Below are 27,963 nucleotides of genomic sequence, written 5' to 3'. Positions count from 1 at the left end.
AAACAAACAAAAAAAAAGCACGTAGTCTTTATTATTGCTGATAGCCTGGTAGTGAACAACCGGGTCAGCTGCAGTTACCAGCAACAGCCCGGCGGGGAAGAGCCACTTTGGGCCGGGCCCCGTGGGCTGCCCCCGCCTTCGTGGGCCAGGAGACCGGAGCTCAGCCCCGGGGCCGGGAGGCGGCCGCCGGCAGCGCCTGTCAGCGGGGCCCCGCCATGCTTCAGGCCCCGGCCGCCGGCCCCCGCCCGTGAAACCCGCGGGGAGAGCTCAGGCCTAGGCGCGGGGAGAGCTCAGGCCTAGGCGCGGGGAGAGCTCAGGCCTAGGCGCGGGGAGAGCTCAGGCCTAGGCGCGGGGAGAGCTCAGGCCTAGGCGCGGGGCGGCTCGGCAGGGCCCGGCCCACCGGCCTGGCCGCGCCGCCGCCTATGGCGCGGCGGGCGCTGCTACAAGAGGGGCGAGCGGCGGCCGAGGGGCCCGGGCGGGGCGGGGCAGCCGGGCCCGGGGCCATGGCGGAGGGGCGGAGCGGCGTGCGGAAGGTGCTGGAGCTGAAGGAGCGGCTGGGCTGCGCGCAGGAGCCCGCGGAGGTACGGGCCCCGCGGCCGCGCTGGCTCCGGCGGAGCAAGGCGGGGTCTCCGCCCGGGGGCCTCAGGAGGCCGCCCCCATCTCGTAACGTGTGCGGCGGGGCTCTACGTGTGCGCGTTCGTAAGGCGGCGGCGGTACCGGCTGAGCCCGCTGGCCCTCGCCGCCCCCCGCGGGGCTCCGGGCCCTCGCCCGCTGCCGCCCCGGCGCTGGGCGCCGGCCCCGCCGAGCAGCGGGGGGGGGGCGGCTGAGGCTGAGCGCGGCCGGCCGGGCCGCCCACGGGGAGCCTGCGTGTGAGGCGCTGGCCGTGGGTCTCCATTTTGTTTCCCTCCCTTGTCATGACCAGGAGGGGTTGAAGGGAGGGCTGGGTAGCGGCCGGGTCACGCGTGGTCGTTTCCCGGGTGGGTAAGGGCTGAAGCTTTCTGTGGGTGGCCAAGAGGCCCCGTGCGCCGTCAGGAGAGCGGGCGAAGGGCAACCAGAGCTGGGTGTCGTGTCCGTACATCTAACAGGTAGCGCCGACTGTGCGAAGTCTTGTCAGCGTGGCCGGAAGATCGAAACGCAGCAGCAGGGGTGCTAATTTTGATGCTCGCAAGAGTTTTTCTTGGCGAAATAGGTGTTTCCACTTTGTTTTAACGGCACGCAACAAGAGGAGCGGGAGCCGTCGCACCCTGCGTTGTTGTTACTCCTGGTGCGAGAAGAACAACGCTGCTCTTATCTCTGGAAGAAATTAAATGACCGCTGTAGGATAGCGGGGCTGCTCGGTAGCTGCAAGGACTAGATAAGGAATACTTGAAGCAAGCAAACGTCAGTGGGGAGATGGATCAGGGCAGCCTACGGAAGCTGCGCTTGATGCTCTCGAGGTACTGACAGGCAGACGGGGAGACAAGCACAGGCTCCAGGGCGGAGGGGGAAAGAAGACACCCCCTGTTCTCTGAGCAGCAGCCGGGCCTCTGAAGGAAATGGAAACGAAGGAGTATGCGCCAAACTGGCCTCAGTGTTTTACAAAGTAATAAATCACGTTTGACTGAAGAAGGTGTATTCAAAAGGCTGAGGTGTTTTTTTGAGGGTTGAATTCGGTTTGAATGTACGGAACGCGTTTTCTGTGATAGATTTCTATGACGTTAAAACTTGATACAAGCTTGTGGAACTATTTGGAGGCGGATGGCGGCAGTAAAATTTAAGTTGCCTTGTATTTGGTAATTGATGAACATGAAAAGCTTAGTTATTAATCATATCTACTGTGTGTTTCCAAAGTGTGTGTGTATGCCTGAAAATCAGGAAATACGGATTTCATTACTCAATAATGGTTTATCTTCCTGAATGTCAGTGCTGTAGGCTATATCTGTCCAAAATGCAAATAGCTGTGCAGGTGCTCCTTCAGATGTTTTAATTTGCAGTTCAATGAACCTAAAATTTCTTCCTGTGCTACAGAATTGGTCAGATATAGTCTTTGAATTTTTTAATACTTGGGGTTGGTGTTGATATGCTATTCTGAACAAGAGATTGAAAGGGAAAAGAAAAACAACTTTAGAGGTAATTAATTTTTAAGTGATCCCAAAACAGTAACTTTCAAAACACTTTCAACTCAAGTGAAAAATGTGAATAGCCCTGGCAGATTTGTTCTGTTAAGGGCGGAGATGCACAGTTTTTATATGGCATGACTGCAAGCAGGTGCTGCATAAAATGGGACTAATGGTGGTGCTGCAGCACTTCTGCTCTCCCTGGTAAAACTGTGAGTAGTGAAATAGAAATATTTACAGATAACAAGGGCTAAGGAGTGGTAGGGGAAGTGGGAAACTGATAGCCGTAAATTGGCAGTCATGAAGTGTGCTGCTAATGAAAGGTAGATCTAGTAATAGAAAATTTGTGGTTATCATCTTTAAAGGCAAAGAGGAAAGTTTTAGGTATGTGTGGAAAGAATAATAAATCAATATTACACATGTGTATGTAGGTAAGTGTTGGTGGTGTCAAATATTTCTGTTCTGTGTCTTGGCACTTTTTAATAATTGCTAAATACTTACTTATCTGATAGTAACCAGGGAAGATGCAGAACATTGATTGTTCATGTCAAAAGCGTCTTAATGTGTGATGTTTGATAGCTACCCCAGTGAGTTTTCAGAGAACTGACCAAAGAATGAACAGAACTAATGATTTAGGTATTGAATGATGCTCAAGGTACTAGGGAAGTTCAGCAGGACAGGAAAAGAAAAAAAAACTGTGCTATTGTTTATGCAGGTAAATGAAATGGTCTGCATTGACACTGGTGCTTAGGGACATGGTTTAGTGGTGGGCTTGGCAGTGTTAGGTTCATGGTTGGACTCTATGATCTTAAAGGTCTTTTCCAACCTAAATGATTCTATGATTCTATTCTATGACATTGATCGTGAAGGAATGTGTGAAGTAGCTGCATGATGTTGCATACAAGATGTAATTGGTGTAGAATTAAAGGATGGTGCCATGATCCATGCCCCTCGATGAGACTTCATGTTGATATGTACTGCCAAATTTATCTCAAATTATATTCAGCTGACACTAACTGTCATAAATATATGCAAGTCTCTTAAGGCATTTGACTTGCTTCTGTATGATGCTGATTACAGTAGCAATGTTATAGACCTGATGTGATACATAAAATGGATTTCAGTTTCACTCACCAAAAATAATTGCCAGACCTCATCAGAAAACAATGTGGATTTGTGGTTTTGGTTGTGGGTTTGTGGTGCCCTTTTTTGGGGTGGGAGGTGATTTTGCATCTGTTCTTGACATGATGCTACTCAAATCTTTCTTAATTTAGAAGACAGCAAGCATTGTAGGGAAATACTGCAAATACCGAAGTTGTGTTAAATGAAAAGAGACTCTTCTAGAAATCAACTTTAATCATGTGTTGGGCTACATTTGAGCAACATGCATTTTAACATGGCTCAGTGGAAAGTCACAGCTAGGAGCTGTGAATATAGGTCACTCGGGATAGGAGACTATATTTTGGAAAGCATTGACTCAGAAAATGATTTGGAGCTCTGATGTATTACCAGTTGAGCATGAAATTGCAGTACAAAGCAGTGGCTTATGGAATAAATGCTATCTTTGGGTAGTTTAGCAGGGTTATGTTATTACTGCTATATAGTATTAGTGGGACAGTTACAGGAATATTATGTCCTGTTCTGGGGACTGTTTTTAAAAACAACGCTGCCAAGCTGGAAAGATAGTAAGACAGCTCAAGAATGGCTATAGCTCTGGCTAGCATAACTTACTGAAACTAAAGAACCAAGGTAAAATGTGTGATTAGTGTTTACATTTCTGTGTTGTATAAGATGTTTGGAAGAAGATTCCCTTATTTAGCAGAAAGAGATCGTGAGATTCAGTAGCTGAAAGCAGAACTAGACAATTTTTGGGGGTAAACTTTTTTTTACTGAGGGCTTAGGAATGACTTGCTTGGGAATGCAATGGGTTTTTCTAATGTGTTGTCTTCAGAGTCCTGGTACTCTTTCAAATGAGCTGTCTAGCTCAGCCAGAAGTTATGGACTTGGTGTGATTTACCACTTGGTGAAATCTGGGCTCTGCTATAGAAGAGAACAGGCTAAATAATCATAAGGATCCCTTTGAGAGAGAGAATGTAGCTAGTGAGCGAGGAAGAGGAGGGAAGAAGTGAGTCAGTCTCTTGACCACAGATGGCCTGGGGACCTGTTAACTGCTCCCATCCTTCCTGAGGGTCCAGGCTCAGTTAGGAAAAGTGGGTTGACTGTACAACACTCATAAAAGGGAGGCTGGAGCAGCACTGGTGCAGTGGGAAGAGACCAAACTCAGTGCACCTGCTTTCAGTTTGGACTCTTCATTTGCTCACATGCTTCTTACCTATTGTTCATTACCTCTGCCCTCTGCTTTCCAAATGCCTGCCTGCTTTCCCTCCTCCCCTTCATCTTAGCTCACTCATGCTCCTGTTGTCACCTTTGCTTTTGTCTATCACTAGTATGCATGTGCTGGCTCAGTTTGTCCATAAGACTCTGCTTCTGTGGTCTGTTTACATTGCATGAAGACCTGTGTCTTGGGTATGCTTGGAATGCCATTTATTGGAAAAACAATGATCCTGAAGGCTTTGGCTCATCTTCTAGAAATCAGGGTGTATTGAGGAATCGCATAGAACAGTTTGGGAATCATATAGAGAAATAACTTCTATGTTCTTCATAGTGTTTTTTTAATAAAGTTTACCATCTCTTTTAAAGTCAATACAGTTTTTCCATGAGGGTATAGCTGATAGTGGTATGCAAGGTAAAATAGTCTGAAAAAGAGTGGAGGGTTACATATGTATTGTGTGTATACGGAAGGACTTGGGGAAAAATTACTGGGTACAGTCCAGTGAGATAAGAAGAGCCAGATGGGTTACAAATGCTATGGTAAAAGATATGATTAGAGCAAAGCACCTCAACAGTCAATTTTCACTTTGTTTTTGAAGGCCTTCTCAGAACAGACTTCAGATAAATGACTTTCTCTTTTTTTCCTCATTTTATGTAATAGATGTAATGGTCTACCATATAAATATAATGACACCAAAGTTTGTGTTTCTAACAAGCATAGTTTCAGTGACAGCTTTTACTGTGTCTTATGTTTTGCAATATACCTTTCTGTGGCCTTCACCAAAGTCTGATAGGTGTTGGAGCTTGGTATTTGTGCTTTAAAAAGCAAACAGCCCCTCCTCGTTTTTGAAGAGAAATCAAAACTCTCCAGCAAATATGTTAGATACAAAGTTTCTCTGCTGTTACTGATGTTTGCCACAAATTACATTTGCATGTTTCCTGATTGTGTCTGTAAGTTTGGTTTTAAATGCCAAGGGCTTGGAGATAGGTGATTCCTATTGGCAGGCTGGATGCTGCCATTTACATTGCCTAGTTACAGTACAAGGCAAATGGAGCTCTCTCTCCTTTGGTAGCCCCGTATGTGTGTAGCTGCTGATCTCACCGCAGCTTAAGCGGCTCCCTGCTTTCAAGAGATCAGGATCGCTTCTCCTAAGAGAATTGTCAGAGTGTTTGATCAATGCTTTCTATTTTCTTTTTAATGAAACCCTCGTTTGTCGTAATTTGCCAAATGTGACATAGATTTCAAGAAAGCAAAATGACCAGTGTGGTATTTGGTTTAGAAAACTTTGGAAGGTCTGTCTTTCATTAAAATGTGTTGACTGTTTTCACACATGCTTGTCATCCAGGTAGTTTTGTAATTTAGCCTATTGTTTTGAAGTTGTATGAATAGTAATTGCCTGCTTCCTGAACCTGTTCTTCTGAAATGAACTCAGCTTTATGAATTAACTTAGTCCAAAACCCATCGAGAAGAAACACTCAAAACCCCCATTCTTCTTGCAGCTTGATGACAACATCTTTTAGCATTCCTCCGTGTATAGGGTCGTCTTTGGGCTGTAGGATTTATTCCCAGTGGTTTGCGCTGCTTGAGTATCTAGTCATCCTATATAGCACAATGTATCTCCTCAGCAATGGGTTATGTCCTTTTGATGGCAAAATAAATTAAATGAATGGGGATGTATTTTTAATTAAATAAGAAAATTTACTAACCTGACACTGATAACATAGTTTCTAATGATTCTGATTAATATTGTGAGCAATTATTTGTTTTACTTAAGCAGCTTTGCAACACACTTCCTGATGGAGATTATTTAGAAAAAATTTCAGCTCACAAAATATGTAGTCTATACCTGTGAAGTATCTGGAAAAAGAAGTTAAATGTTAAGCTTATTGTCCTCAAAAGGAAGAGTTGTTCTCTTGAGATGCAGAATTATTTTTAACTTCATTGCATATGTTGTTGACTCAACTTGCTGGCTCAGGGAGTATCTTATCCTTAAATAGGAGATAAGCAGAACTTCACATGGCTTTCATAGTGGTTCTAAGATTTTGTTGGGAAGCTTTTTTTGGTAGATATCCTGCCGTTTTGTAGTTAGCTGAACTTCTTGGGAGAAAGTCAATTTGTTAACTCTGGTCCTAGGTGTATGTCTTACTGTTACAGCTTTTCTCATGTTTTTCCAGGCTGGGAAGCATTCCTCCTGTACTTCTCTAGGTCTCAAACACTGTTGCAGGGTGGATGATTTGCAGGAAGAACTGCATGCCAGGAATGTTGATAGTGCCCACTGTACACAATGAAATTCACTGTCAAGAGTGGGATTCCACTACTAATGCATTATAGGAACAATGAAACTTAGAACAATAGCATATAAAAATATCCCCCCAATGCTATTTGTAAATTGTTTCTTCAAGTTTGCTACTCACTGTTTTAGTACTACTTATGCCTCCTGCAATACCATTTCAGAAGCAGTATCTAATATGATAAATGACAGTTCATCAGTTATTTAAGTTATCGTATCTGATTTTATAGTTAAAACATTTCTGGGTAGTCTGTTTTGCATTCCTGCATATTCCTGCCATTGCATTTAGAAGTGGCAATGATCTGAAAAACTTGATTAGTATTCCCGGCTTTGTGAAAGCCTTGAGGAATGCTGTTACTTCAGTTCCATGTTAATTCTGTTATCTACATAACATAACTTCTTGGGAGCTTGTGAAAGATAAGGCAAATCACTTGTGTGTGGTCAACTGCAAGACTCTGGGGTGCTGCGTACCCATTGGCAAAGAAATTGTATTATATTGCCAAAGGAATTTATACTCTGCTTATAAATGGGACTTTTGTGTTATTAAAACACTTCTCACAGGAAGACGAGCCATTTTGTATTTGAAAAATTCTTTCCTGCTTTGATGGAAATGTTGAGTTTTGTAACAGGTGTACGCTTTGTCAGTGCAAAACAAAACAGCTGTTCTAGCTTGAGCTTATTTTGTTAATGTACAAATTGCAGTTAAGTTTTCAAAACCTTATTTTTTGCAAACTGAGCTCCTACCAGCTCTATTGTCCTTTCTTGGCCAGGGCTGATGGAGTGGTGCTGCTGACTGGGAGACCTGCTTGGGAGACTTGCTGCTTTTTTCATGGTGCTGATTCTGCATAATGCAGCTTTTCTACCAGTTCTGTGACAAATGAGGGTCACTGCTACACAAGGAGTGTGGGCATATATATGTAGCCTGTACTACTGTGTTATTGATCTTTAATGTAATCTCTATAGTGGTAAATCCATACCTACTGTATTTTCTGTTATTACTGAAATTGGAGGGGGTTGGTAGAACTGTACTGGTTCCTGGCACAGCCCTGATGTATAGTAAAGGAGTGCTTACATTTTCCTGGAGTTACTGGATATTCCTCTTAACACTACTGGGTATTTTTTGATTAAACATGTGAAAGAGGATGAGAAAAATAGACTAGAACTTATGAATATTTGTTTAAAAAAAAAATCTAATGTTTCCTTCCAGATTATAAAAACACTGAAGTTACTACAGGATTTGGATATATCACTGGATATCCTAGTGGTAAGTGAACTATAATACATTAAACTCTTCCATAGTGAGTTACTGTGTAAATGTCAGGGGTCTGCAATCACAGAAGCAGTGAACATTGTTGCATTTTGTAATTTTTGATTCTTAATCATTATTTGTTTAGAGCTCTGTACAAGGAACCATGGAGCCTTTTCCAAAAGCCAGCTGGAAGCTGGGCATACAACTTGACAAATGCAGTATTATGCCAATAGTGATAGTGCTGAGCAGGAATCTGAGCATATAGAGAACACTTTGCTACTCAGGGTTGGTTTCTTCTCACTGTAAAACTGCTTTCAAGTCAATGCTTAAGACAAAGCAAATATGGCTGAATCATTCTTTAGGTCAGTTGTCTAAATCTTCTTTCATTAGCAGCTCAAGGTTAGTTTCTTGCATTTGAAGAGCAGGCATCCCAAGTTAGCGTAAGGATTCTTGTGACTTGTATCCTTATCCAAGCTGCATCCTATCAAATTTTGTATTAGAAATTCTCACATTGGTCAATGAAGCTTCTAGTTATTATGAGCAATGTGTCTGTATTTTGGGAAAAAGAAAAATGTGGGTTTTGAGATAGTTCTTTGAAAAGTAAGAGAAAAATATTGTAATTGAGATATTTGGCTGGCCTATTCAGGCAAAAAGGCTTTTGCCTGCCTAAACACAGGTAGACTTCTACTAGAATACAGCAATATTTATGTATTTTTATTGGAAAACAAAATCTCAAACTGCAATTAGTTTTTTAAAATGACAAAGGACTTCTGCAGACCATTAATGTTGCCAACAGAGTTGGATGTTTTATAATGTGACAGTCTCTGATGGAAGCCTTCAAGTCAAATAGAGGAAAGAGATGTGTTACAACTGAGGACTCATATTTTTAATGCATTTTAAGAACATAAATAGCTTTAGGAAATAATCCCACCAAACTTCTTGCATCTATTTGCAATACACTGACCTACCAAACCAGTATTGCTAAAATCATGTAGAAGCTAAATCTCCTTAAAGATGCTAAAATGTACCTGCATAAGCCTAAAGGGAATTTGAATTGATTAATCTAGTTCACTGGGGCAGTATGCATTATGTGGGCATAAGCATTCAGGCCAAATGAAGTTCCTGAAATACATCCATTTAATGGAGGAAAATGACTTCTCTTAGTTTTATGAATTAAGGCTGCATTTTCTTCCTTGTATTTGGTTATAAATATATACCTTTTCAGTTCTGTTTACAGTATAAAGAGTGCATTTATTATTTCTTCAGCTGCCATAAGACTTCTCTGACTACTAGGCTAATATGGCTTGTGGCAGTTTTAGAGAACGTTTTATTTGGGATGATAGTTGTGATTTATTCTGCCCATCTTTCTTGCCCTGTCTTCAACAGGAAACTGGTATAGGCAAAACAGTTAACAGTTTTAGGAAACATGCCACTGCTGGGAATGTAGCTAAAACCCTGGTAAAACAATGGAAAAAACTTATTCCTCCAGAAAATAAAAGGTAGGTGTGAACTAACTTTTTTCTAAAAGTTATTTATACTATGGTGTAACTTTATAAAATACAGCTTGGAATGCTTAGGAAAGTGTTTGGAATGACAAATACTCATTAGGACAAATGCATAAATTGAATGGAAGAAGTGAGTCTGTCCTTTATAAAATATCAGAAAACAAATCAGAGCAACAAGTATTGGTCACTTAGCCAGCCAGCACTCAAGGACTTCAGCTGTCTTTTTTTGCCTGGCACAAATTCTTAGGTCCCAGCTGATGCAAGCAGAACTAAGCCAGTGATGGGCACTGCTCTGCATTTCTTCAGGGAAGTAGGAAGCTTGCTTTTTCTCCCCAGAGTGGTGGTTAAATGAGGCAGCTCTCCAGTGATTTGGTTGTATGGAGGGCTTTCTTATAATGTTCTTGTGGACTGAGAGGGCCTTCCAATATCGGAGGAGTCACACTGAAGACATGCGATTTCTTCTCAGAATAAAGCAGCCACCACTGCCATGGCCAGGTTGACTGTGCTTTAGATGTTTTGCAGACCTCTGACAATTTGAGGCAGTTGAGCTGAAAAAAGCCAAAGGTTTAGGTTGACTAAATAGCACATTTTAAATCTGAAGTTGTTTAAACAATGGGAAAGTGAAATACCAGAACCCGTGATAAGCAAAGCATAAAGGGTGACCTGTTGTAATCTGTATCACCTACAGAGCATGTCGTAAACTCTCTGTCTCCTAGCTATTTCAAGTTCCACGTCTGTGTTTAAAAGCGTGCAGGGAAACTTGTGTAAAAGGTGGTATCCAACACATCATAAGCAAAGAGTACTGTCAGGCATGTTTTTCTACTGATGGTTACATCCCTACTCCCCACTTGTCTTGCTGTCAATTCTTGTTGCAGTATGTAGCAGTGCTGGACCCAAGAGCTGCTGCATTGGGATTCTGTACTGGTAATGGAAGAATAAGAGCATGGCAGAGCACAGTTCTGGGTCTTGTAGAATTATGACACATGGTGTGAAATAATGCTTTTAGTTTTACTAATGTAGGTAAAAAGAATGATTGTTTAAGAATTTAGCATCAGATGTAGCATGGGATGTGATTTTTTTGGTTTTTTTTTTTTAAAATGTTGCAGTGGTCACAGAGGAAGAAAACAAAATACTGAAAAAGAAAAAGATGAGACAAAATCTTCTGTTTCCAAGGAGATTAAGCCTTCAGAGAAGTCCAAAGCGTCTGTACTGGCTTCCCAAAGTTCCAATAGTGCTCCAATTTCTAAAAAGTTGAATAAGCAGTGTACTTGTAGTGAAAAGACCCACCAAAGCAGAGATTCTGAGTCTCAAAAAGAATGTGATAATAAAGAATGTAGCAGCAGTGGTTCTAAGCACGCTTCCCAGGGTACCAGTCCTCAAGCTAAAGAAAGTGACTTCAAAGAGACAACCTCCACAGACAGCAAGAAAGCTTCAGAAAAGCAGTGTTCCTCTGTAGCCAGTAAAGACTTACCACCCCTGAAGGAAAAGCCTAGTAAGGATGCTTCCAAACAGAGAAATCCTAAGCATGTGAAGAAACCAAAACAAAAACTTGTCATAAAAAGCAAAGCTGAATTACCTAGTGATGAGGAATTTGAGCCTCCTACTATGTCTTTTGAATCTTACCTTACTTATGATCAGGTTACCAAGAAAAGAAAGAGGAAGGCTTGTCCTACTTCAAAGTTTTCTCATGCAAAAGAGGGAGAGGAAGATGTAAAAAAATGTGAGGATGATCAATCAGAAACTTCCAATAAAAAGGTAAACCACTGCATGGTTGGGGTAATAACAAATAAACTGCAGACAAATAAGTGATTTGGTCTCTTATTGTCAATGAAATTCAGCTGTACCTATTTTCAGCAACAGATTGCATGGCTCTGACATATCAGCTGCATTGCAATTGCCAATAATTGCAATAATTGGGGCAAAAAAAAATTGTTTATTGCATACTGGCAGTTTACAATTGACTTGTCCTGTATTTTTAGGATGATTTCCAATATGGCAATATTTGATCCATATCAGCTAATCTGCTTTTTACCTGCAAAATAAAGGTCCTTATGTTTGGAAAGATGTCACCTTCTTCCATTCTTGACCAGCCTGGTTTGTGACTGTAGCAGCTGTTTGTGTATAGCACAGTCACTTTGTCAGGTGCTGTGGTTCTTCAATAGTGAATGTTAAGGTCTGCAGTGGAACTGAACTTTCTTCTTTTAATGCATTGAAGTAAACCCGAGTATTGCATACAAAAATAGCTTATACATGTTTGTAATGGGAACTACCCTAGTCCCGTGAAGTGGAAGAAGCTTAAGTAGCTCCTGTGAGCCCAGGTAGATCTAAACATGTATATTAATTAGACCTTTTAAATGAAGCCCTTTTGTGCACTGGGAATTAGAGGTCTCTTCAGTCTTTTATCTTTACTGTGATGTGAAAGCTCCAGGCTTTATTTATTGTGGAAGATCTGCAATCTAAATGTGGCATCTTCTGTCCCAGATGGAGAAATATTAACGTAGAGGCTTCTCTGTGATACTCTAGCATAAACTGTTTGAGGAAAAATCTTGGATGTTCAAGCAGTCGTGAAAAGTTATTAAAGATACCGAAATTAAGTTCAGGGAGGTGCAAATTTTGGGCTGTAAGTGCCTGGCTTCCAACTGGAGGACACATAAGACCCAATTTAGACATTGCACATAATGCTGAGCATTTGTAGGGACCTGTACCTACCAGACTGCTGCACCTTTAAAGCCCTTTTTAAGGGGTTATCTGTGAAAATTTTAGGCTAAATGGCTTATCCAGCACAATATAAGAGACTTGGTAGGACCAGGTGTAAAGCTGTTTCTTGTCTTTCAGGATGGCATTTAGTTTGCCTTTAAACATTTAATTGTGGTTTTGTCATCTTGCAGTTTTGTCTCATTCACTGCACGCCTCTAACCTCAGTAGTGATTTATCTGAAAGCCTGTTAGCTGAATGCATCTGCTTTGTTCTTTAATCTCTTTTTATGCACTGATTGCAGATATCCCACTAAGTTTTTTTTGTGATGTAGTATTGGTAAGTAGGGTATGAAAGGATACTCTGAAAGGTAATCCAGTGAGTAAATTTTAGTGCAGAAAAGCAATAACTCTAGTTATCCTAGTTAACTTTGGTGTTTGCTTAAGGGTGGGGTTTTTTTGTAGCTTATTTTTTAAGCCTCAGTAAACCCAGATTTGTAATGTTGAAGCAATGTTTCCTTGACTGTGCACAGGCCAAGGTGGCATCCCTCCAAGACCTTCTTAATACTCCACTGCCTAAATTTCTGACAGGCATCTCAATCTCATCTCCCCCATATGCTGCAGACTTTAAAGGTAAGTAGTATGCAAGGCTGATATATGTGAAACAGTACAGGTTTTTACAGCTCTATGTAAAAACATCTTTATCCCCTTTCCTAATAAACTATATTAGATCATCTGTTCATGGCAAAGAAATGCCTCACCTTCACTTTCTCATCTGTAGAAATTGTGTTGAAGATGAAGGGAGTTACAAAGGCTTCCCTCTTATGGCTTGCTGAATAAAGAAATACTGTGGAAGGTTACCACAGATGTAGAGAAGGCATAGATCAGGTGGTAACTCTACAGTCTCCATTTCTCTTTACTCCTGACTATACTTTATAGCAGGCAAAGCCTTAGTAGAAATTGTCTTAAGTAAAACAAATATATGAAGCACTAGCTGTAGCTTTGGCATAGGAACTTGCTAGCATCTTCATAGGCAGGTGACACAAAGTGCCAGTGGCTCCCCTAGCAGCTCTTGTGAGGTTTCAGTGGTTTCATATCACTCTGGTCTTGAAACATCACTGCTATTGCAGCTTCTGGCTTCTCTAGGATGAGTCAGGAAGATCAATAATGTGCTGTAGACTGGTAACAGAGTAATCTAGGTGTGAATACAGCTCATGTAGACCTGAGCCAAATAGTGTAAGGCTGGTTTGAGTTGGTTGCAGCTCACTTGCAACATACGTGCTATCTTGGTGTTAGATGATGATGAATGGACTTCTGTAACATACAGTATGTGTAAGAGCCCCAAACTGTAATGCAGTAACCTTGTATTTCAAGAAAAATGAATATACATGTGTCTTACCAGCTGTGTTTCTTTCAAAGCTGAATGTTTAAAGCATTGTAAAATGTCAGGAGGTAAAGGAAACCCTGCCTGATGTTTTGTTTCCAGCTTCCCTAGCTCCTGTTATAGAAGCACCCCAGCAAGTCAGTGAGACGGTTCAATTCACAGGACGGAGACTGAACTCTAAAATGCAAGTTTACTCCGGCTCTAAAACTGTCTGTCTTTCAAAGATGCTTACGTTGTATGAACAGTGCATCCGTGTGCTTCAAAATAATATTGATTGTGAGTACTTTAAGGGATTTGTAGCAGGCTGTGCCTGAAAGTGTATCAGATGTCTTTTTTTCTCCTTCTCCATGCCAACAACTGGCCTACTGAAAGATATTGCCCTTCACTACAAACAGTGACTTGGAGCAGGTTGAAAGGCAATTAAAAGAATGGATTTATGGCCATGCTAAAATGTAGTTTTGTTTTGAAAGCTTACCTCTTTTAAAGTTCCAATTTTAGTTAAGATACAATGTTGTATGAATTATAAGCCAAAAAGCCTGCTGTTTTGTTCCCCACCCTCCCCCCCATCCAAGATGTTTGTTTACATAAATTAGAATGAGTGATCAAGAAATTCTTTATTCCCTTGCATAGGCAGAGAGGGGAGTGATGCACATCAGTAAAGATGGGGCAATAGCTATTCAAAGATGCTTTCTCCATCCTCAAATATAACTGCCAGTCAGTATGGAACTACTTATTTATAAATATTTTCATAGCCTGACTTCAAAACATGTGTTCTGTTAGTGCTTGCTAAAATTAACTTGTATTTTTATTTTTAAACTGTTTGGTGAGTGGTGTTACCCACTGAGTAAAATAAATGAGATACTGAAAGTACTGTCCTCTTTTGTAGCACTACATGAAGTAGGAGGTGTGCCCTTTGAAATTCTTGAGCCTGTGCTAACACGTTGCACACCAGAGCAGTTGTTTCGAATAGAGGAATGTAATCCGGTAAATTCTGCCTTGTTAAATTCAGGGAACCACGGAGGATGAGGCATCTGTTTCTGCCTTCCTTGCACCCTTTTTGATAAAGATTCTTCACGGGCTACACTAGTTTTCTGTCTTGCATACTGATTTCTTTGAATTTGGCTGCCATTATCAAGCCTCCCTTTCTCAAGTGTCAGGATTTAAAGCATTTGGGAGAATAGTTACTGATGACTAAGTGAAAGCCAGTGTGGGTAGCAGAGTATTTCTGTTTCTAAAAATAAGGAGAAAAAAAAAAAACCACCACAATATTTACTGCTGAAATAGCTGGGAGAGTCATAATAGAACCAACTGTTTTCCAGTTACAAACTGTTAAGGCTGCAGAGCAATACCAATTGGGAAATATTTGAGGTGAGATTTAATGTGTGTGGTAGATTTCTTATCTACACTGGTAAGACTTCAGCTCTCCATGATGCTTTTGGACATTGAGATTCTGAGTGTGTAGCACTTTGTAGTGTAAGTTGGCCACTTCTCTGCATGCCTAAAGTTAAGAGCTGGTGTGGTCCGAGCCAGCGTTGGAAACACAAGTCTAGCCTGTAAGCATGGCTCACTAACTCAAATATAGAGCTCTGCTATTTGAAGCTAGTGACTTTAGGCTGAAGTCAGCATCTCTGCATGGTATTGCCATGCTCCATGTTGAGATTCCCTGGGAGAACATGTGTGGTGGGATTTGTTCTGCACCTTTCTCCACTGGGGGATTGGGCTTTGTCTACAGGCTCAGCTAACAGGTACTCTAGAAAATGTTATTTTTAAATCTTTGATTTAAGATATTTCTGTGTTGAAACTAGACGTTTACAGAAGAGTCTGACCACTTGTGGAAGAAACACTGCCAGAGAGATTTTAAAAAAGAGAGCCTCCTGGAATATGAGTCCTGGCGTGAAATGTACTTGAGACTGTTCAGTCAGAGAGAAGAAAAACTGAAGATGCTTACAAAAAATATTCTTTCAGCGCAGTCTGAGAAACCAAAAGGTAAAATCTCTGGTTAGCTTTTCCACTTAAAACCTAGTCTCTTCTGCTCTTCTTGACACTTACTATGTAGGGTTTAGTGATTTATTGGCACTGAGCACTAATGCTGTATCTCTATGAGAAGACATCAAGAAAGAATGCTGTTCCTTTTAATTTACAAGTTGCTCAAAAAATAAATACATGCTTTAATACAATACATTAATGCATAATACTTGCAGCATACAGTAGACAAATCTTACTTTACTGGTTAGACTGAGGATTCTAAGCAACAATGCAAAGAGTAAAAATTTAATTACAAATACCAAGTTAATATGAAGAAATGCTTTATGCAGTCTGTATATGATTTGCCATGGTTCAGTTACGACTTTGGTACCAGATACTGCTTTTCTGAATTACTTTTTTCCCCAATTTAAACCTACAAATTGCCACACAACCATATTATCAACTGAGTTTTGAACATAAAAGGGAAAAAAAGTCGCATATTCTCTGCTTCTTGCTGCTGTATTAGGCCGACAAGTAAAATTGGCTTACATGACCAGTGCAGCAAAACCACCCAGGAACATTCGCCGACAGCAAGAAATCCACGGGACAGCAGGACCTGTTGCCCAACTTCATCCGATAGAGAAGTGCAAGTAAATGTTGTGTACTATGCTTTTAATTTGAGTTTAGATGTCTTTGTCAGTACAAAAGCTTGCTGGCAAAATATTTCTGAAGTTATAAATAGCTTTCTATTTACTTTCCCTTTTTAAGCAGCTAGTGGCTGGAAACTAACTTGCCTTAAGTCTTGTGTGCTCCTCTGCCATGTATGCATTGTCATTGCACATTTCTCCATGGTGCCAGTGATGAATTCACCCTCCCAGCTGGAGAGTGAGTGGATGGTGTTGTTTTTCTCCAGATTACACTAATACCGCTTGACATCCTGGGGAGATTCCAGTGTCAATGTTTTTTGTTTATAAACCTGCCGAATGGCCTCACATGCTCTCCTGCTTTCATAAAATCCCAGTGAGCTGTCCAGAGTGATGTAGCTGACCACAGTGAATCTCGGCAACTTTTAATAATCTTGATTGTGGGTTTATGCTTTGGCAGCTTTTAAAGGAGCGTCTGGAACAGTCAATCTGTAGCAGTAGCCCACACTAATCACTGGAGCAACAGAAAACCGGAGTTCCTCAAATGTTACCTTTGTACAGTACAAAGCCAAATTTTCTTTGTGACATCTTAGTTCAGAGTAGTTCATGAAAACCAAAGCTGAGATGTGATGTTTGTCCTACCATTCCTGCCAGCCTAATGAACTCTTTTCTATTGAAGAGGATGGCTGCAACAGGGAGATAAACCAGCTGTAGCACCAGCTTCTACCTCTTCTTCCCTTCTCAACTATGTGGAGACAGACTGCTTGTTTTTACTGCTTGAATATCTGTTCTTGTCTGAAAGAAAAATCAGCAGTTGGATTCGGAAGCACCCCATGGGTTGATGAGTCCACGTGCCAGCAGCTGGACCATAAAAGCTATAGGGAGTATTCATACTGCCTGAACATGGGTATCTTAAGCTATGGTCACTCAGTCTGCTGTGGCTGCTGCTGAGCATGGTGCCCTCCCCTGTCCCCATTGCTTGTGGCTGTTCCCATGTTGGCATAACTGCTCTGCAACTAACTCTCTCAAAATTATCCTTTTGGGGAGGCAGTGAGTAGAACTTTTTCATTAATGTGAATTAGGGAACAATTGTGCAGGTTGACAAGTATGTGGTGATAGTGACAAATAGCTGGGAACAGGGAGGATAAGTCTTAAGCTGTCACAAATGCACGATGCGACTGACTTAGTACACCTGAACGTGTCAGGAGCGTCATTTTAAGTTGTTTCTGTTCTGATGCTGCAGTGCCTGCAGTTGTGCTGAGTAACTGTTTGGTTTTAGGCACATGAACTAGGTAACAGAACTGACCTGGGCTTCTTGGGGGGAGAAGCCCTACAAAACCATGGGAAAGTGTGTTTTCTGTGAATTTCAGGAGCTTGACTTAGTCAAGCAGCCTTGACTTAACTGCTCAAGATGCTGGTGGTATGGGGCAGGAATGACAGCCTGGATGTAGGAACTTCTTAAAATCAGCTTTTACACCAGATAGAATGTGTGTATAGCTGCACCTTTAGCTGATTAAATTAGGAAGCTTTTTTCCATACTGTTGCTGGTTTTGGTGAAAATATAGTCCCCCACCAAGGCAGTAGCTTAAGGCACTTTGAGTTGGGCTTTTGCTTTCAGTTGCCCTGTGGGAGGTTGTGTCTGTATTGTGACAGACCAGCCTTCCGGTTTAGGTGCTTCAAGTACAGTAGTGTAAATGTCCTTTCGCCTCCAGTAATCTCTGAACCAGTAACTGAATGATGTACTCAAAGCCCTGCATGTTTTTTTCCTCAGGCATGATAAATTAGGAAGAACTGCTCTTGTGTGAAAGAAGCTGTAAGAGCGTTGTTCCTTTGCCTTCTTGAGAAACAAGAGTTTCTTGAGTTGATGAGTTTAACTTCATTGCTTTGACCATATCCTCTGAAAACCTGTCAGTTTTGCAGGTTGTAGAATTTGTAGAGCTGAAATCTTCACTGAAGAAACTGGTTTTGCAGGAGCTGAAAAGGTCCTGTGGCAGACGAGCAGGTCCCTAGCAGGCTGCTGTTTGCAGTTCAGCATGCAGCGGTATGCAATAACTGGTAGCAGGTGTCAGTGCTGGCTCTGAGGCGTACAAGGCTACCTAGATTGGTGACATCATGCTGACACTTTAAAGCTGTGTTGGTTTAACTGTCTTTAGCAGTAGGCATCAGCTCTGTATCTGCAACTGCCTTGGTCTTTGTCCTATTGATTGAGGATCCCAACCTAATATTTAGGGGTAGTTATTGTGCTTTTTCCTAGACATTCCTACTTTTAAAAAAAAATGAAAACTTGCATAAATATACCCTCACTTTCTGGCAGAGAGCTAGTTAGCAGTTCAGCTATGTTCAAAGAGGAAAATAAACACAAAGAGCAAAGTAGAACACAGGGCATTATGAATCACAATAGTATTGCTAAACATTTTGATGTCTCACAAATTCTGATAATTTAATTTTAAAGACAGATAAGACGCATCAAATCTAATAAATGGAAAATTTGTGCAAGAATGGAAATGGACTAGATCACCACCTGAGGTCCCTTCTAACATGAATTATCCTATGATTTTTAAATGTACCACAGAAATGACTTGTTAAAATACTGTCTTTGAGGTATAAAGTCTTAAATGTTTGTGGTCCGTTTTTTCCCCAAAATGAGCCAGAGCAAATGGTAGTTTCATATCAAAAGCTAACTTTTTTCTTATTTCCTTGTTTTCAAAGAACAAGGATTCCAGAAAGAAGAGACAGAAACAACACATCATCAAATCCAATCCTTACTAGCAACAGTGGAAGCTCTAGCTCAAGTGTAATGACTCAAGATGGAAAGAAGCCTATCAAAAGTAAATGGAATTTCCTAAGATTATCAAGATAATTGTTTTAACTTGCTATTAATATGTGTTTAATATTATGGTAATACCACTTTAAGTCACTCACTGCTGTAATCCTAACTGGCCTCCTCTTTTTGTTCTTGTTAAAGAAATTGCACCAATCATGAGGAAAACTTTGAAAGCATTGAAGAATAGAGCTGGACGACGATAAAATGAGGCTGCATATTTGAAGTTTATGTGACTATTTGTATATCATGCTACCGCTACTGAAAGTAATGTTAATGTGAACATTCTTCAATTTGCCTTAGTTAAAATAGTTATGAAACGTTGCAGGGGCGAATGATTTGCAATAAAAATTGAAACATCTGAATCCTTTCATACTGCTGCTTTCTTATTCATGAATGAGGAAAACTGAATTGAAATAAGGTCAGTACACAATAATGACAGATCAGTTTCTATGGACTTTCATAGATGCTGTCTTTATCAGTATATGTACACATTTGCATCAGCTTTTCATGGAAGCACTTAAGGTGTGGGTATATTTTTGCCAAGGTTAAAGTTATCCCATAGAAATGGCCATAAGGTGTACTTAGACGTAATTGCAAAGACGTCTTGGTGTCTCTAGCACAAAAGTGTTTTGGAAACTTAGTGTATTTGTTTCGCTAAAGGTTTTCCTAGGGAGACTTCTATATTTTTCTTTTTATGAAACACGATCTGGTTGGGTTTTAGTTTTTCCTCTTCCCGAAACACAGGACTCTTTATAAGACAGTCCTGGAGCTCAACTTCTGGCCTGCTGGAAGCGGGCTGCAAAATGTCCTTACTCGGGACACCATGTGCTTTTCAGCCCTTCTACTTGGCGTAGCCAATGAGCCTTTAAAGGAGAGGTAGGAGAAGACAATGTCTTAAATTGCTTTAAAAAGCAAGATTTATATGCTGCCAGGATAAACAGGGCAGGCCATGACAGTGAGTTAATGAAAAATCATGTGTTATTTAGGAGCTCTGTCTAGTTGGGACATTTTTGGTACAATAATTAAAACCAGACCCGTCATTGAGTGATACCATCTAAAGTCCTTGTGTGGGAGAGAGTATTTTGGGAACAAGCAGAAGGGAGGGACACCAAGAATGTCATCAGTTGATGCTATGGTCATCTTGTAGAACTCATGCAGTATAATCCATTTAAGTCTAGAGATGAGAAAAAAAACTTGCGCTATGCTCTGATCTGCTGCTCGCAGCCTGTTGAGAAGAGGCCTAGCTCACAACCTTAAATGTGAACCTTTTGTGTTTGAAGTGGAAAAAGCTATTTGGTCTTGAATAGCTGTCCTTTCAAGAACTGCAGACTGCTGCAGTTTGGGGTTGGTCTATGAATGGGTTTGCTTTTAGAAACGAGATACTACTTTAGCTCCTTCTAAATGAGTTCACTTGCATGAATTGTAAGTCTGACTTTGCCTTGAAGGCGTGGCTTACAAATGGAGAGACTCTTTCTATGGACTTCACTCAGTAACTGCAAGTAGGTCTCGTTTCTTCCTTTGTCCTTCTATAGGATTTGGCATCTTAGAACTCCTCCTGAAGCACAGGGTAAGGGTAAGGTCATCATGAAAACAGTTGCTGTCTCTTACTCAAGACACCTTATGTGTGAATTTCCTCACCATCCTATAAATTTTCAGGTGGATTACAAAAATAGTGCTACTAAAAATGGCTTTTACAGTCAGGTAACATAGTCTGTTACATACATACATAACAGCTTGTGCATATGGTCTATTTATAGAGGGATTTTAAGTCAGCAGGTGTGCTACTGTGTTGCGGTTTTTCTCCATGCATTATAGTTGCACTAAAAAGAATGAAAGATGAGAACAGCTGTGTTGACCTGGAAACTGTGGGGAGCTTTCTCTGTCTCTGGGATCAAAACAAGCATGGACTGGTAGGAGAGGTAGTGCAGTGTCTGTCATCCATGGCTGTAAAGAATGCTTCTGGGAGGAGCTATTCAGGACTTATTCCTGGCTGAATGGCCAGTGTACCACCCTTTGTCCATCAAACAGCTCTGGTCATCATATAGATGCTAATCAGTTGGTGGTGGAAGTTTAATTCAGCTGGAGGTTTATATCAAGTGTGGTGTGAATTGTTCAAGAATTCTGGGGTGTTTTTTTGCTAAATCACTTTTATTTGCTGTAGTTGTTGATGGTATCCTTTTATGTAAGAAAAGACAGAGCCATAACTAAGCCTTCTGTTGGACTCTGGCATTAGAGAACACAGCTGTAACCATTTGGAGCAGCTATAGATGACAGGAGGGTCCCCTTGGGAGATTGAAGGATAGTTGTTTTGACTAGTAGACTGGCAATTGTTAACTGAAGTAGGAGATAACTCTTTTCCTATCCTTAACACCGATGGCAGAGCTGTGTGGAGGGCAAATCTGACTTCAAGATTAAGTGGCTTTCATTTCCTCTTCTCACTTTCTCTCACTTCAAAGGCTATAGATGTATCTGGTAAGAGATATGCAGAGGGTACCCATGGCATCATATTGTTTTCCTAACAAATTCAAAATTAGAAAATACTGTAGACAAGCAAACTTCTTTACAATAAAGTAGTTGGTGCTACACACACTTTAGGCTAGAGTTTTTCTTTCACTTAAGATGTGCTGTGGTCTGTTCCTATGGACTGAATGCCCAGCTGAGGCGGCCGTGTGTCAGGAGTGCTCTGGGAACGCATGTCCAAGTTCATTTGTGAGGAATCCTGTTTTTGTGGTTTGATGCTGCTTCATGACATGATTCGAAACATATGTGGAAGGAAATTCAAAGCTTACTCCCAAACCATACCCTTTTAATCTGAACTAAACACTAATGTAGATGCTTCTGCAGTCTCCTGCCTTCCATCCCTGTAGGCAGTTACTCCAGTAAAGAGGAGTTCTTGCTAGGCCTGTGTGTTCTTGGCATCTGACGTACCTAACAATACATGGTATTGGAGTATATTGACTTCAGGCAGATCACTTTCCTTCTGGTGGATCCTTGGAAAGATTTCTGGTTGGTTTCATTACATACTCCCCAGGCTGGTTGCCACATTCCTCTTCCTGATAAATTCTGTATCTTCCTGTTGTGTGTTTGACCTGTTCTGTGTTCTAGCCTACTGGCTCTGAGCTGGAGACCTGAGCCTGACTCAGAGCAGTTTGAAGGAGGAGACCTGTGATCCTTCTCAGGTCAGTGGCTCTTTTCACAGAAAGACTAAACATCATGAATGCATGATGGCATTCTCTTCCTTAGAAACACACAGCAGCTCCTAGTCCTCCTGCAGTATCTCTGGAGCCTTTCATCCCAGCAGCACAACTGCTTTTCTCTCCAGGTGATTAGCAAGTTCCATATTCATTTCCAGCAAATTAAATAAGTACTGGGAGAAAAATATGGTCACAAAAGGAAACCCCTGCTGTTGTGGAAAAGACCACAAATGGAGAATATTTCATTTCTTCTTGAACTGTCCATTTGATGCATAGAAACCACTTTCCACTTCCTGCCAATGTTTGTTTCATAGCATTCAGGAATGTTTTCCATCCTGTTAGTGGTTGAGCCCAAGAAGAAAGCTCAGCCTGATTGCTATTCCACTTAAAAAAAGGATGTATGATCTTGCCGTTTAAACAGTCCCTGTGGCAGTAGGCAAAAACACAGTTTTGAGGTGAAGCATTCTTTCTTATGAGACCCTGCTCAGAAGGCAAGTGAAGCTCCAGGAGCTAGGCTCTTCTTGGGGACCATGTAGGCATTCAAATGCTAGGTTAAGTCCTGGGCCAAAGCCAGGAAGGGTTTAGGGTTTGGCATGATCCTTCTGGAAGAATTTGGAGACCTTGGTGAACTGCCCTATGCATACTGTTGTCAGTTGTTGCCGTTCCAAGGATCAGTATCTGAGCTGCTGCTGAAGTAAGGCACAACTGGGATCCCTGTCAGCAGGGAGGATGTTACAGCTCTGAGCATGCTGCTGTTGGCTGTCTGGTACCTGGGGATTTCTGGTAGTCGTAGGATAATCTCAGCAGAGGGAAAAGAAATCCCCTCACACAGTGTGAATCTCAGACTTGCCATCTGAAAGCTCGGGAAAATGTCTGTGCCAGGATTTAGTGTGGTGAAAAATGTTGGATTGATGAGTAAGAAGATGTTCGTAGATATACTGCTTTTAGGGGGGAAAAAAACCCTAAACAAAACACCACCCAACAAAACAAACCCCCAAAATAACCAGTGAGGGTTGTCTGATTCTTTTATTTGTGTTATTTTCCTTCTCTGCCCTTCCTGTAAAGATAGACGAGGTCTTTGAGTGGGTGACTGAAGGCCTTGATTAGATAGCCTACTGTCTCCCCTTGCAGCCACCCCCACCACTGAGCAGAGGTTTCCCTCCTCCCACAGAGCTGCCAAAGGCAGTGTCCACAGCAGAATTTATCAAGATCTTTTTCCTGCAGTTGTAACTAGTTATTGCCGCTGGAGGAACAAGTCTAGTTCTCCTCAGATTCGTAATGTCTGCTTGTGGCAAGCTTAATCTTACCAGGTAAGGGAGGAAGGAGGAGTAGCTTGAAGGAGTAGCTTGCTCTCCTGGTTCACCATCTATGGGAGAAATGGTCTTTCTTGTTTCTTTACAGGCCGAACACACTGTGGATATTTTTTTTTCTTTGTTTTTTTGGGGGTTTTTTTGTTTGTCAGTAACTTCTATATGAGCAATTCTTCCCTCCAGCCCCCAAAGCATTTCCCTTCTGATCTGCTGAATCAATCGGGGAAAAAAGAATGGTGATGTATCCTCATGATCAATCAGATTTGATCCACTGTAGGGGCAAGTTCAGCATTTCTTGGTGTGATCATTTGCATTTGGTCTTCAGTGGATCTCTGCTTTGGGTACCGTTGTTTAGCACTGAAACTTCAGGAAGGTGGTGGAATCACTCTGCATTTGTGCTGCTTGGCATAAGAATGGGAATAAATCATTCTTCCTCCTCCTTAATGGAAATGATGTGCAGCGTGCAGAGGTGTATTATCCTCTCTCTTACAGTTTCTAGTAAACATTTTCTAATGTGCTTTTTCAATTTTCTGTTTTGCACACTTGTGAGTTGCATTCTTACCCAACTATTGGATCTTCTTTCTCTCTCAGCTTCCTCATAGAGCTGAACTATGTTTTATTCTGTGGTACAGTCATTTCCTTTGGTTACATGTCTTGAATTGTTTTTAAAACTTCAACCTTAATCTTTAGCAAAAAGGGGCCTCTGCGACTACACACACTTTAGAGACAGAATTGCAGGCTTTTCAGAAAATAAATATAATTTGTGGAGAGTTGGGATCCAAAACAACAAAAAAGCAGATGAAAACCAAGCATTTCCAAATGTGCAAAGGAATGTACTGATCCCAGAAGACTTGTGAAGACTGTTTCTGCAGATGGACATACAAAGTCCAAGTCTCTCATGGCCTAGAACCGTAAAGATCAGGAGAAGTTGTGTTCTCCGGATGGAGGGTCCTAGAATCTGAGGTCTAATGGTCCTGTGCATTTAACCCTCCTCAATTTCCTCACCAATGTGGCCCTAGACAAAAATGATACTAATAAATGGAGCTTGGAATTGCTAGGATTGTAGAATTAAATACATGTTGAGGCTGTCATAGTTTTTCAGAAATGAAGCATCAAATATTCAGAAAACTATGAAATATTTTAAGGCATAGAAATGTAGTTTCAGAATCCAAGTGTCTCTCAGATTCAGAAGAAGAAACTATTCAGGTCAAGATACTGCAGAAGGTTGGGGTAGGTTTTTTGTTTGTTTTTTCCCCTCAAATTGCAAGACTTTAAAATCCCTGCTTTAAATGTGAAGCTGCAAAGTCACAAATGTTATCTTTGTAGTTTAAGCCCTAAATGGATGTGCTTACTGTGGGAAGTGCTGGTGGAAGCCTTCAGCAGCGTTATGTTTTGTGAACTTTATTTACAGAGAAGTTGACTCTTCTTATCCCTGGTGACAGACCTAAAAATGGTATGTGCGCAGGGAGAGGGCTGAACAGCTCTGGAAAATCTTACGTAGCTGTCTTCCTACAGAACTGCAAGTGGGTATCCAAGCAGTAGACGAGAGCTCTTTCCTGCTTCTCCGGGTCCTATCCCTTAATGTTTACGGAATTGTTGAGGCTGCAGAAGAAGGGGTGCTGCTTGCTGAAGCCTGCAGAAGCAGGAAAATAAGCTGCTCGGGCAGAAACAAAGAGGAACGAGCTGCTGCTTGCCTCTGGAAGAAAGGAGTCTACCCTGCAAGAGGGTAGAAAGCTGCTGAGACCTGACTGGGAAGCAGTATTTCCTCTTTTCAAAATGCTGACACCTCTGAGGGGAAAAATTTGAAGCCCTTGTCCTCCTGCCACCTTGCTCCGTATATTTCATAAGTTTCTTTCACCAGACAAGGCGCTTTCCCTACCTACAGCTTTTCACAATGCTCGGAGTTCTCAGCTTTTCTCTCCCACGGATGTGCTGTAGCCAGCTCTCTGCAAAAGACATTTTCCCACAGTTACCTGTGTTGATGTGCTTTTCAATGCTTTCAGACCCTTCAGCCTGAAAGTTAGACAATTAGTCTGGCTGAAATTTAGATAAACACTAAAGTGGCGCATTAAAGTGTGACTTTTCAGAGCATTAGTATCGTGCTGGAGCAGGGCTGACAGCTGAGTTCTGGGCTTAGGCATTTACAAAAGCAGGGAGAGAATGAAAGATTGTAGAGAAGTCCCAAAGGCTTATGCACAAAGCAGCTTCTCCAGGTTTCCAGAAAGCCCGAGGCCTGAGTTTGCTTCTGCAGCTGAGGGATAAACTGATCTCTCTGCCTTTATAGGGAAGGAGAAAAATACTCTACGTGGCTCTGCAAATGCAAAATCAATATGTTGGGGGCCTCATTATAACAAGGAGCTCTCTGCCCTGTGCCACAAGGTTTTGTTGTGATCTGGGTGTCGATCACCAGCTGATTAATCAACTGGCATCATTTCAAATTCCTCTCTTTGGTAAGGGGGCATTGCATCATGAGGAGGCTGACAGCCTCCCTGACCTTTATTATCATAGCAAAAATGATTCAGTGCTTTAAGGAGGAGAGAAACACGTGAGGAAATAAGGCTTATGTTGCCTCTTGGGCTTCTCCATCTACTCTTCTCTTTAGGCCTAAGGAACCAGGGAAATGCATATTTTCTGAAATGTATTTTCCCAGTGACTATTTGGAGAGCAAATACTTTTAGAACAGGCAGAAGCTGGTAAGGTCAAGACATTGGTTTATTCTAGAAATCCTAATAGGTTCTTAATGATCCTTAGAAGATGTTAAAATTTAGTATTCTCAGAAGGGTACTGGTCCCTAAGAAGGGAAATGTCCCCAGTCTCTACTGAATGCCTTTTCCAGAAGTTTCCTTATCTGGAGAGTTGCACTAAGCTGTACCTGTGTTTCCTCTGCTTCTTGGTGTAGCAACATGTTTTTCATTCCTGAGGACTCGAATCTCTTTGGCCTGCCTAGCAAGAGAGGCTTAGGGAAGAGTTTCCTCAAGAAAACCTTGGAGTGGCCCTACTATGAAGTTATTTAATCATTCAGTGTTATCAAAACTTTCAACACTAAGATGACAGCGTATCTTGATTCTCTATAATCTGTATCAAGAGCTTTGTGGAAGAACTCATGCATAATGTATGAAGCATTTGTCTGGGTTGTTTGAGTAAGACTGAGCTATATTTTGCATATAAGTCAATGTTAAACATTGAAAACACAGTATAATTTTCTCAAAATTATGGCACTTAGAGCGCAGAAAGGATTTTTCTGAGGATTTAGGGAGAAAACAAGGATGTGACAGACTATGTTTTTGGTGCTGCTCTGACTAGCACAGTGGTTTACATTCTTCCTAGTTCTCGGTAGTTAAACCCCACTGAGATCCTGAGATTGTAGAGGACAAGACAACTGTTCTTCCTACCAATGTTTTTATCCTTGCTCTGGAACAGGAAGCTTCATCGCTTATCCATCATTTATAATAATTGAAAGTAATGCCTTTCTTCAGGGGATGAATTGCTATAATTCTCAAAGAGTGACAATTCCCCATGGCGCTACTGTTGAATTGCTATAATTCTCAAAGAGTGACAATTTCCCGTGGCGCTACTGTTTCCATAGGAGAGAAGACGCTTTTTCTTGGGTGCTGACCCTCCTCCGGGATGCTCATCTGTTATTCCCTGCCTCCTCCTGGCAGTGCCTGGCTCCCACCTCACTGCAGCCACCAGCGTGCTGCTGCTGGGGGAAGGGGAGCCTCTTACCTACGGGGAGACAGCGGTGGGCTGCCGTTTCCTTCCTGTGCTCTGAGGTACGTCCTGCTTACCTAAGTTTAAAGGTTATTTGCCTTTTTCAAGGTTATGATACTGTGGTTTCCTGGCAATGGAATGCGGTGAGAATTTCAACAGCAGAAAGAGAATGGTGTCACTATGACAGCACAGTCCTGGGGGTGGTAAGGAGTCAGGAGGGTGCTGTGCATCACAGCTCCTGCCCTTCTTGAAGCATGGCTCCTGTCCCTCCTCGTCCGTCCTTCCTGGCAGCTGCCCCATCGCCCAGGAGGGGTGGTTCCAGAGGGATTCAAGTGCTGCAAGAAGCGGCTGTAAGAACTAGGTCCCCGTTTCCTCCTGAAGCTGGGTATGGTTTGACTCTGTAACTCCCTTGGGCAATTATGAAAATTATGGTCCGGGTCATTTCCTCTTAACAACCCCTTCCCAAGCACTCTGGCATGCAGCTTAGGGGATTTTTCTCCAGATAGATGCCAAACCACAAGCATGGGCAACCTTAAAAATCAGAGAAATGTCAAGCTAATCCCCAACTGCGAGTCAAGAATAATACGCTGTTTTTTCAGCCTGTCATCCAAAATGCTAATGTAGCTGTTCGTCTTGCCAGCTCTCCCAGTAACGTTGAGTAAGGCGATTTTTGGTTCTACCTCTTTTCTGCCCAAAGCCCGCTGGCGTTTGCAGCCTCTCCTCAGAAACAAAAAGCTCATTAACCCATGCTATGTCCTTACCCCCA

The 27,963-nt window shown here is 41.8% G+C and overlaps 1 protein-coding gene across 1 annotated transcript; it reads left to right on the top strand.

Annotated features, from left to right (window-relative positions):
- Positions 1 to 503: 503 nt before the first annotated feature.
- On the top strand, positions 504 to 27,160 carry LOC104030988 (elongin-A-like). The gene is made up of 12 exons (XM_075707938.1): positions 504 to 581; positions 7,926 to 7,982; positions 9,354 to 9,466; positions 10,579 to 11,227; positions 12,699 to 12,798; positions 13,661 to 13,825; positions 14,436 to 14,533; positions 15,355 to 15,535; positions 16,041 to 16,164; positions 18,868 to 18,986; positions 19,124 to 19,400; positions 27,073 to 27,160. The coding sequence occupies exons 1-11, from the start codon at positions 504 to 506 to the stop codon at positions 19,183 to 19,185; spliced, it is 1,746 nt and encodes a 581-aa protein (XP_075564053.1). The 3' UTR covers positions 19,186 to 19,400; positions 27,073 to 27,160.
- Positions 27,161 to 27,963: the final 803 nt, after the last annotated feature.

This window comes from Pelecanus crispus, chromosome 3, assembly GCF_030463565.1.
Source record: "Pelecanus crispus isolate bPelCri1 chromosome 3, bPelCri1.pri, whole genome shotgun sequence".
NCBI classification, from domain to species: domain Eukaryota; kingdom Metazoa; phylum Chordata; class Aves; order Pelecaniformes; family Pelecanidae; genus Pelecanus; species Pelecanus crispus.
Note: the sequence above shows the minus strand (reverse complement) of the source record. Positions and strands in the feature narration are given on the sequence as shown.

Excerpts from the sequence above, each read along its gene's own strand:
- LOC104030988 (XM_075707938.1), top strand. The coding sequence starts at position 504 with ATGGCGGAGGGGCGGAGCGGCGTGCGGAAGGTGCTGGAGCTGAAGGAG. Across the intron at positions 9,467-10,578 it reads ATTCCTCCAGAAAATAAAAG|TGGTCACAGAGGAAGAAAAC; the intron begins GTAGGTGTGAAC and ends AAAATGTTGCAG. Across the intron at positions 13,826-14,435 it reads GCTTCAAAATAATATTGATT|CACTACATGAAGTAGGAGGT; the intron begins GTGAGTACTTTA and ends CCTCTTTTGTAG.